The 14,535-nt window shown below is 37.1% G+C and overlaps 1 protein-coding gene across 10 annotated transcripts in view; it reads left to right on the top strand.

Annotated features, from left to right (window-relative positions):
* The window catches only part of ZBTB35 (zinc finger and BTB domain containing 35), a 31,923-nt gene extending 23,704 nt beyond the window's left edge, over window positions 1–8,219 (top strand). For 8 of the 10 annotated variants that reach the window (XM_019661524.1, XM_019661527.1, XM_019661525.1 and 5 more), the window contains 2 exons: window positions 1,706–1,836; window positions 6,354–8,219. In XM_019661524.1, the coding sequence (XP_019517069.1) occupies window positions 1,706–1,836; window positions 6,354–7,040 (818 nt within the window). In that variant the 3' untranslated portion in view covers window positions 7,041–8,219. The remainder of the gene's footprint in view (window positions 1–1,705; window positions 1,837–6,353) is intronic. The other 2 variants (XM_019661528.1, XM_019661529.1) reach the window with 1 other exon arrangement.
* Window positions 8,220–14,535: the final 6,316 nt, after the last annotated feature.

Here is a 14,535-nt window from a genome sequence, read left to right as displayed (position 1 = left end):
GCATAAGTAAAGTTTTAAATTGTGTTTATGTTAATAAAAGATTTTTTTTGCTTATAACAAACTAAATGTAAAGATAAGCAATCCTGTTCCTGTTTTCTACCCTCAAAATATATATAATACACCCCACACCCCCTCAGTTTCATATTTTGCATACTTTTATTAGTTTAGTGGTTTGGTTTCTTGTATGTTCTGAAAGCATGCACTGTAATCTATGGCTTGACTTGTAAAATTTTGGGTGTTACTTGTCCTCTGAATTATTTTGTTTCCATTTGGAAAATAGTAATGATAATGCCAACCTGCTAGGTCATGGAGATAAAGAAATTTTAGAATCACTGCCTTCAAGGAGCTCAAAGTTATGTTGGGGGAGACAAGCAGGCACAATCACAGTGTGACGGGCTAAGTGCTGATAGAGGTAAGCACAGAGTCTTACGGGAATGCCCGCCTGGGCTGTTTGTTTGTGATGGAAGAGACAAGGAGGGCTTACCCTATTTACTCCCAAAGGAACAGGAGTTAGCCAGGAGATGAGTATTCCAGGCAAATGAAATGAAGCATACACAGGCATAGAGGAAAGAGAGGAAGCAACTCATTCAGAGCACTGCTAGTGGGTTATTGTGGCTGGAGGATTGGATCCAAGTCAAGGAAAGCCAGGAGATGCAGCTGAAGAGTTAGGACATGTGACATGTCCTTAGGTCATGGACATGTACTTAGGCATTATGGATGATCAGTCAGTGAGTAGTTCAAGGGCAAGAGAGCAAAAGTAATGAGAGATGAGGCTAAGATCATGTATTTTTTTTCATAAGTATTGTAAATGAGTTCAGTTTTATCTTGGAAGACTCTGGGTCATCTTAAAGAAGTTTAAACCAGAAAAAGATCTGATCAGATTTATGTTTTAGAGAGATGACTGGCAGAATAGGTTGGAGTAGGGTAAAACCTACTAGGTCTAATTAGGAAGCTGTTGGAGTAATCTAAACAAAAATGAGGGGTTGAGTAAAGGCAATGATACTGGAAAAGGGTTGGAGATGAGTAACATTAAGTTCTTTATTTTGGTTGGTATTCTAAGCCAGAGATCTGGGAATCATTGATACCTCCCTCTTTACTCCTCACCCATCATGCTGTTTTACACTGCTGTGCCTCTGCCCAGAATAAACTTTCCTTTTCTCATTCTATTCCAGGCAGAATTAATCACTCTCCTTTCTTGTGCTTCTGCAGTACATTTTTCATTGCCTTCTTTTCTGTAACAGGCCTTCTACAGTGCATTGCATTTGTTTATTTTCATGTCTTTCACTTTTATGAGATACCCTGGCCTGTGATACAAATTGTTTTTTAAAAAAAGGACAATGTTTATTTATCATCATCACCTAGCACATGGTCTGGCACACAGTAAGTGCTCAAAAAATGCTGTGGAATGGATAGTGATGTGTTTCCCTGAAACAGATGGATTTAATTTTTATCTAAGGGGAAATACACATTTTTTTAAAGAAATGCAAAAACATGGAACAGAACTTATTCATCAAAGCACAGATAACAATTATAATAACCACTAAAAACTTATTTCCACCTCTAGAATAGTCTTTGAATGTAATAGAAACATCTGAATTATAAATTTTGATCCTCCTTTATGAAGGTCCTATTTAGAATTAACCAAAAAGAAAAACTTTTTCTGTTTTTCTTAATTCGTCAATATAATTTTTTTCTGTTCTAATAGGTGAAAAACCTTTTGAATGTCCAAATTGTCATGAACGATTTGCTAGAAATAGCACCCTCAAATGTCACCTGACTGCGTGCCAAACTGGAGTGGGGGCAAAAAAGGGAAGAAAGAAGCTTTATGAATGTCAGGTATGTGTTGGATGTATTCTGTCCTTAGCAGAGGAGTCTGTATTTGAAATCATTAAAAGTGAAGGGTAACAGAGTCTAGAGCAGAGATAGAGAGCTTACAGTTTAGAAAGAAATGGGAGTGAAGAACATCATTGTCTTCATTAGACCAGCTGGGTTTAACTGATATTTTCAGAGCATTTCACCCCAAAGCAACAGAACATACATTCTTCTCAAGTGCACATGGAACATTTTCCAAGATAGACCACATGTTAGGCCACAAAACAAGTCTCAATAAATTTAAGAAGATTGAAATCATATCAAGCGTCTTCTCTAACCACAATGCTATGAAAGTAGATGTCAATTACAAGAAGAAATCTGTTAAGCACACAAATACATAGAGGCTGAATAACATGCTACTAAATAGCGAGTGAGTCAAAACAAATCAGGGAAGAAATCAAAAGATTACCTCGAGACAATTGAAAATGAAAATACCGCAACCCAAAATCTCTGGGATGCAGTGAAAGCAGTCCTAAGAGGGAAGGTCATAGCAGTGCAGGCCTACCTAAAAAAGCAAGAAAAGGTTCAAATCAACAGGTTATCCTTACACCTCAGGGAACTGGAAAAAGAACAGCAAAATAAACCCAAAGGGAGTACAAGGAAGGAGATAATAAAGACTAGAGCAGATATAAATGAAATAGAGACCAGAAAAACAATTCAAAAGGTCAACGAAACCAAGAGCTGGTTTTTTGAGAAGATAAAATTGACAAACCTCTAGCCAGATTCATCAAAAAAAAAAAGAGAGAGGACTCAAATGAGCAAAATCAGGAAGAGCTGAAGTGACAACAGACACCACAGAAAAAAAAACTTTTAAGAAATTACTGTGAGCAACTATATGCCAACAAATTTGACAATCTGGAAGAAATGGATAATTTTCTAGAAGCATACCTTCCAAACTAACTCAAGAAGAAACAGAAAATCTGAATACACTGATTACTACCAAGGAAATTGAATTAGTAATCAATAAGCTCCCAGTGAACAAAAGCCCTGGACTGGATGGCTTCACAAGTGCATTTTACCAAACATTCAAAAACGAATTATCACCTATTGTTCTCAAACTATTCCAAAAAATCTAGAAGGAGGGAAGGCTCCCAAACTCACTCTATGAAGCCACTATCACCCTGATTCCAAAACCAGACAAAGACAGTACAAAAAAGGAAAACTACAGGCCAATATCGCTGATGAACATAGATGCAAAAATCCTCAACAAAATATTAGCAAGCAGAATTCAACAATATATTAAGAAAATCATACACCATGATCAAGTGAGTTTCATCCCTAGTACACAAGGTTGGTTCATTATGGGCAAATCAATGTGATACACCACATCAACAAAATGAAAAATAAAAATCATATGGTTATATAAATAGATGCAGAAAAAGCATTTGACAAAATCCAGCAGCCATTTATGATAAAAACTCTTAGCAAAGTGGGAATAGAGGGATCATATCTCAACATAATAAAGGCCATATATGATAAACGCACAGCTAACATCATACTCAATGGGGAAAAGCTAAAACCATTCCCCTTAAGATCAGGAACAAGACAAGACTGTCCTCTTTTTCCACTTTTATTCAACATAGTTCTGGAAGTTCTAGCCACAGCAATCAGACAAGAAAAAGAAATAGGCATTCAAATTGGTAAGGAGGAAGTAAAATTGTCATTATATGCAGATGACATGATACTATATAGAGAGAACCCCAAAGACTTCATCAAAAAAGTATTGGAACTGATAGATGAATTCAGTAAGGTAGCAGGATACAAAATTAATATTCAGAAATCAGTTGCATTTGTATACCCAATAATAAACTATTGGAAGGAGAAATTAAGAAAACAGTCCCATTTAACAATTGCTTCAGGAACTATAAATTACTTAGGAATAAATTTAACCAAAGAAGTAAAAGACCTGTACTCAGAAAATTATAAGACACTGAAGAAATAAATAAAAGAAGATACAAATAAAAGGAAACACCTACCATGCTCATGGATAGGAAGAATTAATATAGTTAAAATGTCCATACTGCCTAAAGCAATATATAGATAGATTCAATGCAATTCCTAGCAAACTACCAAGGGCATTTTTCACAGAAATAGAAAATATGATCCTAAAATTTATATGGAACTAGAAAAGACCCCAAATAGCCATGGCAATCTTGAGAAATAAGAACAAAGTTGCAGGAGGGATGGGGGTTGTTTCTGTGCGAAGGGTGAAAAGGATAACTATTGCATTGTTCTGTACACCTGAAACTAACAATAAAAAAAAAAAGAAATGTAAAAAAAGAACAAAGTCAGGGGTATCATGCTACCAGACATCAAAACATACTACAAGGCTACAGTAATCAAAACAGTATGGTACTGGCCAGGCACATAGATCAATGGAACAGAATAGAGAGCCCAGAAATAAATCCACGTATATATGGACAGTAGTCTATGACAGTGGATGCAAGAATTTACATTGGGGTAAAGATAGTCTATTTAATAAATGGTGCTGGGAAAATTGGACTGACACATGCAAAAAAATGAAACTGAACCACCTTACGCCATATACAAGAACAAATTTAAAATGGATTAAAGACTTAAACGTAAGACCTGAAGCCATAAAACTCCTAGAAGAAAATATAGGGAGCAAATTTGCAGACATTACCTGAGTAATATTTTTACTGATACATCCCCACGAGCAAGGGAAGTAAGTAAAAGAAAAAATGAGCATATGGGATTATATCAAACTTAAAAGTTTTTTCACAACAAAGGAAGCCTGAATGGGAGAAGATATTTATCAACGATATATCTGATAAGGGGTTAATATCCAAAATTTATAAAACACTCATTCAACTCAACACCAAAAAAACAACCCAATTAAAAAATGGGCAGAGGATGTGAAGAGACGTTTCTCTAAAGAGGACATACCGATGGCCAACAGGCATATGAAAAAATGTTCAACCTCACTAATCATTAGGGAAATGCGAATAAAAACCACAAGGAGATACCACCTCACTCTGGTCAGAATGGCTATCATCAATAAATCAACAAACAAGTGCTGGCAAGGTTGTGGGGAAAAGGGAACCCTGGTGCACAGTTGGTGGGATTGCAGATTGGTGCAGCCACTATGAAATCAGTATGGGGGTATCTCAAAAAACTGGAAATGGAACTACCTTATGACCCAGCAATTCCACTCTTAGGTATCTATCCAGAAAAACCCAAGACATTAATTCGAAAAAATATATGCACCCCTATGTTCATTGCAGCGCTATTCACAATAGTCAAGACATGGAAACAATCGAAATGTCCATTGGTAGACTACTGGATTAAGAAACTGTGGTACATTTACACAATGGAGTATTACTCAGCTATAAAGAAGAAGGAAATCGTACCATTTGCAACGATATGGATGGACCTAGAGAACATTATGCTAAGTGAAATAAGTCAGTCAGAGAAAGACAAATACCATATGATCTCACTTATATGTGGAATCTAAAGAACTGAATAAACAAGTAATGTAAACAGAAATAGTCTCAAACACACAGGAAAAACTGATGATTGCTAGATGGGACGGGGTGGTGATGAGGGAGAAGGGGAAGGGATGAGACAACATAGATTGGTAACTACAGTATTGCCTCATGGATAGAAAAGACAGTTTGGGGAATATAATCAATAATGTTGTAAATATTCTTTAGGGGACCAGATGGACTCATGTCTTGTTAGGGAGACCACTTCATGGACGGCGTAGAGGCCTGACCATTGCACTGTACATCTGAAGCTGCTGTTGAATAATATATGTCAACTGTAATTTAATACATATATAGTCATGGGATGTGGAGTATAGCGTGGGAATGGAGTCAATGGAATTGTAATAGATATGTATGATATCGGTCAGGGGGTAGTGGATGGGGGTTGTCACTTTGTGAGGGGTGAAAAGGATAACTGTTGCATTGTTTTGTACACCTGAAACTAATAATAATTTTTTAAAAATATCGTTTTCTTGAGTTTATAAGGGGGATTAAAATAGTGTTTTTTACCCAACTCTAAATGATACCGATGTCAATAAAATTATGTCCTAAATAACAGTCTGAAACTATGGTTATTTTAACCATAGAGCAATCTTTAGAATTTAGGAGTGGGGCAGGGGAGGGTGGACCAGCTGTAATCGTCTCTTTCATGATTAATATATATTTATCCCAAATAATGTAATGGTTCTAAATTTTGATATTATAGTAGAAATTATAATGTCATATTCTTAGAAGTTATGTGACATTTAAACAATGAAGGCAATATTAAAATGTTTCCCAAAATTTATTTAATTTGTTAGCTGCATCAGCTGAAAGACCAGATAAAAGAATTATGAAATCCCTTGTGCCAAATTATATTACAGATAACATATTCATAAGATTTTCAGAAAAATCTTCAACTCTTCTTACAGAGAATAAATGAATCCATCTTTTCTTTAATATAAGTATTGTTAACTCCATGTTTGGTTATTTCAGGTGTGTAATAGTGTGTTTAACAGCTGGGACCAGTTTAAAGATCACTTGGCAATACACACTGGAGATAAACCCAACCATTGTACTTTTTGTGACTTGTGGTTCATGCAAGGAAATGAATTCAGGAGGCATCTCAGTGATACTCATAATATTTCAGAGCGTCTAGTAACCGAAGAAGTTCTTTCAGTAGAAACTCGTGTACAAACTGAACCTGTGACATCAATGACTATTATAGAACAAGTTGGGAAGGTACATGTGTTACCACTGCTTCAAGTTCAGGTGGACTCAGCACAAGTGACTGTGGAACAAGTTCATCCAGATCTGCTCCAGGACAGCCAAGTGCACGATTCACATATGAGTGAGCTTCCAGAGCAGGTCCAGGTGAGTTACCTCGAAGTGGGTCGAATTCAGACTGAAGAAGGTACTGAAGTACATGTAGAGGAGCTGCATGTTGAAAGGGTAAATCAGATGCCAGTGGAAGTACAAACTGAGCTTCTAGAAGCAGACTTGGATCCAGTGACCCCTGAAATCATGAACCAGGATGAGAGAGAGACTAGCCAAGAAGATGCTGTTGAGGCTGCCAGAGAAGAAGATGAAGATGCTGAGGGTGTAGAGACCAAACCAACAGCCGATTCTCAAGCTGAAAGGGCAGAGAATGAGAACAGAACACCTGGGCCAGTTTTAGAGTGAAGTAACCGGTGAATATATTTTTAAACTTATGTGTTGGGTTTTTGAACTGATGATGTTGGGCAGTATGACTGCCTTTGAACTAACAGACAAGTGGACCAAAGGTAAACTCTTTCCTGTTGTGCTGAGCTGTCTCTATTGAAACAAAGTGATCCCCCCACTTAATGCCACAGAGGAGGGATCTTTCCCAGAAATGAATGGGAAATTTTGAGAAGTATATTTCTGGAAACTTAAATGGATTATATTCTTATAGAGTTGGGTACGAATGTATCTATTTTCTTGGTGGTAAATGTTCTCCCTTCTTTCCCAGGTCATGTCCTTCCTTACTTTTTTTCCATATTGTAAAATCAAATGTAAAATCATTAGAATACAAGCCTATGTATTCTAATGCATGTTAGAAAATTGAATATATAGGAAACAAGGCTGCATGAAGAAAAGTGCATTGTTACTGTGCAGTTAAATTTTGGCTTCTGGCTTTCTTTAATTTGAACAACATTCTTGTCTACCCTGATAGTCACAGTTGTCATCTCTGCAAGAGAAACAGAGTGGTGGTGGCAAAATTGCTAGAATGTTAAAAAAAAACACACAAAAAACCCCACACCCACGTGCCTTTTCAAAACCAACTAAACTTCTATAAAGCATCTCTGGTTCTTTCAAAGTTTGTGTTATAAGGAGTGATGTAGGTGATGCTATAGTACTTTATATTTTTACTTATAATGACAACTACCAATTCTTTTTCACTTAAGTTAGATTGAGAAATTTCATTTTTGGCAGCTGAAGGGCCATTTTCAATTGGGAAAATTCATTTATATCTGTGGTAAACTTTATTTTGATGAAAAATTGCACTAGTATATTTTACCACCAGATGAAAAAAAGATGAGCATCATTTAAAAATTAATGTATTTAAAATACAGAGAAAAACATGTATATAATATATATCAGGCTTTGTTTTGAATGAATCTTTTCCCCCGATCCTTAATGTAAAGATCTTGTGCTATAACTTTTAAAGCCATACAAATAAGAGTGCTAAACTGTGGACTTAAAAGTAGGTGTGTAAATATTTTTAATCAGTATTACTTGGAAAATAAAATATAACAACCACATAAAATAAACCAATATGCTATTTTCTTTACCTGTTAAATATTGGGAGATATTTACATTTTTAAAGTAAACTTTAAAATTATGTGTTCATGACTCTTTTTTTTTAATTACCAGTGTGGAAGTTGGTTTGTGGTCAGAGATGTTTTCTCACCTGTATTAACTGACTTTATGCACCTGTATTATTAACATGACTGATAAATGAACGGAGATATAAAATTCTCAGTGCACACCTCCAATCTCCAAAAATCGGTTCAAAATAAAGGAAGGAAGAAGAGGTTGATACTTGCAGTTAGTAAATGGTGGGCAAAACAGCCAATGGAATTATTTTAGTAGAGCCTATTTTAAAAATAACTCTCCACTTATTAGTGTGCTAGATTTAAAAGATCAATTTATCCCCCTTTGGTAATCCTGATGTTAAATGTATCACATTTAAGAACTATTTGTACACTGAAGAGAATGGCTTCCTAAAACTGGAGAAGTCACAGATTTAGAACAGGAATAGTACATTGTTTTTATTTTAAGAACAGAAAAGTATAAACCTTTCCAACTCTGTTCTGTTTGGTAGTTTGGTACCAACTACCCTGACTTTCTTTGAAGTCAGGAAATACTGATGGTAGAATTAAATTATATCACATTGAATTTTCAGTTTGCCTTAGTATGTCTATTTTCCTGAGTTGTAATTAAAAAAAAAAAAATCCCTGACAGATAGTGGTCTCAAGTACGTAAATTACTAGTGAATTTTGAATGCTGAAAAATACCGTATTTTCCCATGTATAAGACGCACCCTTTTTTGAAAAATTTGGGGTCTAAAAATGGTGCGTATTAATACAGTGGTTGTAGATTGTCCTTTTGCTTGCATTTCCCACCATTTTCGCACTTGTTTTTGTCCTCATACAACCACTATAATACACACCCAATTTTTAGACCCCAAATTTTTCGGGAAAAGGTGCGTCTTATACATGGGGAAATACGGTAGCTCATGCTGTGCCCTTAAGCTAAGGTATGAAGCAAGGTTTAGTTTTAATCAATCTTTCAGGAGCTCTGACCACAAGGTAGAGATCATGGACAAAAGGCCCAACAAAGTGTTAAAATTATCATTTGAGTTTTCAGATCTGGCAAGGCCTTTCAAGGCAGGTTTGAGGGGCAGGTGTAGTTCATTTTACTTTTCCCAAAAGGTACAGAGGCTGTATCAGTGTGCTCCAGATGCCAGTAAATCGGATCGCAGGAGGAGAGGAAAGCTACTCACTGGTGATAAACCTTATGGTGACTAACACTTTGCAGTTTGCAAAGCATTTTACGTACAACACAAAACAGCTGTTTAAAACCATGATGTATATTTCCTTCCAGTCCTGAACTGGGTATTTTGTTCCTCCTATTTTACTCCTACTAAGGTTTTTAGCTAGGTCTACAGTGTGACAGCTGGGCAGTAGAGTGCCAGACATCGGCCATCACAGGAATTGAAGTGCACCCGAGAATGATAGGCAAGCCTCTTCTATCTCCCCTACTTCACTGTTCCAACAGCAGTTCTTCAATTCTCTGATACCAACTGGGTGTTGGCCAGTTCACTTCAATCCTGACTACTGAGTTAGCAGATTCCACAAATCGTGATCAGTACCACAAGACTGCCCCGACTTGAGACGCCAGTTGAAAATGGGGCCCCCAGATACCTGCATTTCTGCCTAGCCAACTGCAAATTAGGGGTTCCCACCCCTCTCAAGGTCAATAATTCACTAGAATGATTCAACCCAGGAAAACCCTATACAGTTTTATTATAAAGGATACAACCCAGAACCAGCCCAATGGAAGAGAGGCATAGGCTAGGGGAAGTGGGGTGTTGGGGGTGGGAGGTGGGCAGAGCTTCCATGCCCTCTCCTGGTCCTCCACTCTCCCAGCACATGGATGTGTTCACCAATCTGGAAGCTCCCTAAACCTTGTTCCCTGAAGTTTCATTACCTAGACATGATTGATTAAGTCACTGGCCATTGATTTTGAAGCTCACTCTCCTGTCCCTCCCTCCCTGGAGATCTTGGGGTGGGGCCGATAGTTCTAAACCCTCTAATAATGTAGTTGGCCCCTCTGGCAACCTAGGCCAAGTCACTTCTTAGCATAAACTCAGGTTTGGGCAAAAGGGACTTGTTATGAATAATAAAAGACACATCACTCAGGAAATCCTGAGGGTTTTAGGAGCTCAGTGCCAGGAACCAGGGACCAAGACCAAATACAGTAAAACCTTGGATTGCGAGTAACTTGGTTTGCGAGTGTTCCACAAGACACGCAAACATTTCTATTAGGTTGGTGCAAAAGTAATATTTTGCACCAACCTAATACATTTTAACTTGGTAAATGAGCGATGTCTTGCAATATGAGTAGTTTGTTTCCGGAATGAATTATGCTTGCAAATCATGGCATTACTGTACTTATTATACCACAACTACCACTTGAGATTCAAAGGAAAACTAAACTGAACTCTCACTGTCAATGTATTTAAAACCTAGAAATCTTTTGATCTTTACAAAAACAAGGCTCTTACAGTCTCACTAGTAAAAAGGCTGCCATCCTCATACACTATTGCAAGTAGGAATATTTTCATGGAAATGAAAATGCTTCTCCCACCACATTCAATTTAGAAGTAAAGATTTCAGGATTCGAAGGGACCATGAAGGTCTAGACTAATTACCCACGTTATACTTCGAATAAGCCAACAGAATTGAGAGAGGTCTAAATGTAAAGTCTCCACCAGAAAATCAAGTGGATTTTAACACACATCTTCAGTTTAACAGGGTTGATTATCCTAAACACATGATCAGATGGTCTTAAAGGTGGAAATAGTGTTTTATAACTGTGCTGCAAAATTACAAGAAAATGCCTGACCTTAAAAGTTTAGCCTGATTCTGTTGGAGAAAACCTAATAGCCTTTAGGTTAATACCGACCTCTGTGTTAGTGACATCGGGAGAGGGAGCCCTAGGCTGAAGGTTTGTCGTGTGTAATGTGCTGAGCTGTGCTATAACTCTTACAGAACTTGTCATAAAGGATTCAAATAAGAAGCAAAAATTAAAACTCAAACCCTCACCACCACCATTTAATGGGATCCTTTATACCTGGCATCCTAGATGTATATTGCTTTAACATGGAAAATGCGGAGGCTGTCATTATAAATGTATTCTGAGCTTACAGGGTATCTTAAAACTACTCCATGTTCTATAAATGTTACTTCATTAATTCTGTTGACATGGTAAGTAGGAAGGCAGCCTGTGAATTCAATATTTTCTCTTTGCCTTTCCTACAACGTAATGTGACACATACTTAATCAAATGAAGTGATGCCCACCTTGATATTTGTACCAAAAAGTGGCCTATGAAAGAAAAATTTCGTTGTAATAGCATCATTTATGAGTCACTTATTATATGTCAAGCACTTTACATTTAGTCCTCTCAATGACCTCATGAGGTAAATATAAGTGGAGGAAATGAAGAGGAGATGAGAAACAGCTGGTAAAGAGTGGAGCCAGTATTTGAAACCAGGGAGCTTCACTCTACAGACTGCGTTTTTTATCACGGAAATACAGTCCTTTCTGTGTGAGATCTCTGTGATTGATTGACAGCATTGGGTTGCACAGAGCAGTGGCTAAAACACCCATTTTCTTTCTGGAACCCATATCAGCTGTTGATGGGATTGGGGTGGAGGGAACAGGAGATCCGAAAGGCTGGCAATATACATGGAGCAAATTTTGATACCTGCTTACCATCTCCTTTCCCTGAGACTACACCTTCTAGGCAGTGGTTCAACTTTCGTGTGCATCAGAATCTTGTTCAAATACACATCGCTGGACCCCACACCGAGCTGCTGACTCAGTTGGTCTGGGCTAGGTCCTGAGAAATTGGATTGCTAACAAATTCCCAGGTGATATTGTTAGTCCCGAAACCACACTTGGAGAATGACTGACATAGGGCACTTCAGGGAAGCACAGAAGACTAGCCAGTGACATGAACCCTTCTGACAGTCTCTTCTTATTTAGGTGCTACTCTAAAAATAGCTTATTTGTTACCTATTGTTCATGTTTACCATTCATGTAATGGACTGGACTAAGGCAACTGTCTTGGGTTTTTTAAAGCAAGAACATTTCTACCTATTCTCAGTAACTAATTTTATGTTTCTGAAATGAAAATGCCGCAAAGACAAGAAATGTTAGAGAACAATAAATTAAAAACCGGGAAATCAAAATCATTGACTAGGAATACTTTTGCTTCTCTGGGTTATTCTGATATTCTTTAGACACAAAAATGTTATCTATTATCTGCTGAAAGTAAACGTCAGCGTGGGTATGAATTCCCTTAAGAGAACAGCTGATCATTAACTGGTTTGGGGGGCCTGGTAGACTGCCTAGATTAGAGGAGTACATATGTCCTGTGAAATAACAATTATCTATTAGGGATAGGAAATACTGTGGTGGGAGTAATATAGGACCCTAGTGTAATTGAAATGGTGTTTATTAAAGACTAAAGAGTAAAATCAAGCAAAGGTAGTGATTAGAATTTGATATTTGTAACTTTTCATAAGAGATAATTTTGCTTCAAATATGTCAGTGAGCTCAGAGCCTCCAGCTGTTCTTCATTGTCCAATTGTAAATGGACAAGTGCCAATTATGAAAAATAGTACACTGGTTGCCATACAAGGCTACATAGTCAAGAAAAGTTTGGAGTACAGATGCTGCTATAGTGAGACTGTAAAAGAAGGTAAACAAGATAAAAATGTGGAAAACATCAGAAAATACATGAGATAGAATCCTCCTGCCAAACACCCCAAGCCCATGGACTCCAGATTAAGAAAACCTAGGTTTACTATTTGCCAGAAGCTTTAACTCATTGATTCTCATACAACACCCAGATTACAGATGAAGACACTGAGGCTAAAAGATGCTTGAAATCATAGTATCCTACAGCTACCATGTTTCCCCGAAAATAAGACCTACTCAGAAAATAAGACCTGGCATGATTTTTCAGGATGCTCGTAATGTAAGCCCTATCCAAACGTAAGCCCCAGTTAAGATCATCACCCAGACATGACTGTTTAAATAAATGTAGATTTTTGTACATGAATAAATGAATAAATGTAGATTGTTGGAGCAAAAATTAATATAACACCCATTCTTATTTTTGGGGAAACACAGTAGTAAGTAGGAGTCAAGGTGTAGCTTTATGCCTCAAAAGTCTACTTTTAGCCACTGTGAATGTTTCTCAAAGCATAGAACAAGTACCTTCTGCATTGGAATCACCCACAGTTGTCCCTAAGAATGTATTTGACTTCTTTCCTGCCAACATAAGGGAGCAGGTTTTAGAAAACTATACATTTTAATGAGCTTCTCAATAACCATGAAACCATCTACACTGTCTTTATATATATGACAGTTTTATCAATTCCTTTGGAAAATAATCTTTTTCAGACATTTTTCTGACACACACACCCATTGCAGAAAATGCAAAAAATACTGGAAAGTATTAAGATTATTTAAATCACCTGTGATTCTATCAGGAAAGGAAAAGCATTTCTAATATCTGGTGTATTTCCTTTTAGTCATACATATTACAAATATGTATCGCTTTGTTTTGTAACTTTTGCTTTCACTTAATATGTTGAAAACATTTCCCCATACTATTTAAAACAAAAAATTTTAACCTCTGTGTACTGTTATATCATATGCTATTGTTGAATGGCCTTTCTTAGGAGAAAAACAACTTTTTCAAGTGAAGGAATGGAATGTAAAGTCAGTCCTATACAGCTAGGTGTCCCGAGACTCCCAAGGGAAGGGACAACATGAAGGAAAGTTTCTGATCTGTTAAGCAGCAGGCCCTTAACAGCATGGCTGCAAGAGAAATGAGGGTGCAAGGCGCTTGTGGAATGGAATCAAGCCAATGGACTTTAGAAGTGGTTTCTGAAGCTGAGTTTTAAGTTTTCCTTTTCTGTGATAGTCTTCAGTAACCTTTTACACCCCTAGAATCTCACATCGGCTTTGCTCCATGGAGCTTTATAAGGGCCTTTGAGAGAGTCTTATGTCAGGTTGGGTGTTTGAGGCTCTTGGTTTCTAGGCAGTTTCCTTATGAAATCCTATCCTGTTGTATTGTCATGTTATAGACTTCAAAAAGTATTTTATATTATATATTTTTAAGTATGCAAAGTTTTATCAAATATTTTATTGCTTTCGAGAGAAAACAGACTGATGGTATGTACTATTTTAAAGATTACTTTTTGTTTTTTTAAACCCTCTTGTCATTTGAGGAGAGCGCCCTCCTTTAAAGACAAACCTTTCTCAGAGAGAACCTTTATCTACAAAAGTAGACGGCCACCCCCATAAACCAAGGAGGTTTATGTCCAGGGTTCTCTTGGTTTCTTGCCACTCTC

Source organism: Hipposideros armiger, unplaced genomic scaffold (genome assembly GCF_001890085.2).
Source record: "Hipposideros armiger isolate ML-2016 unplaced genomic scaffold, ASM189008v1 scaffold_351, whole genome shotgun sequence".
NCBI lineage: Eukaryota > Metazoa > Chordata > Mammalia > Chiroptera > Hipposideridae > Hipposideros > Hipposideros armiger.
The sequence above is the reverse complement of the archived record's forward strand: the minus strand, read 5'-3'. Positions and strand labels throughout refer to the sequence as shown.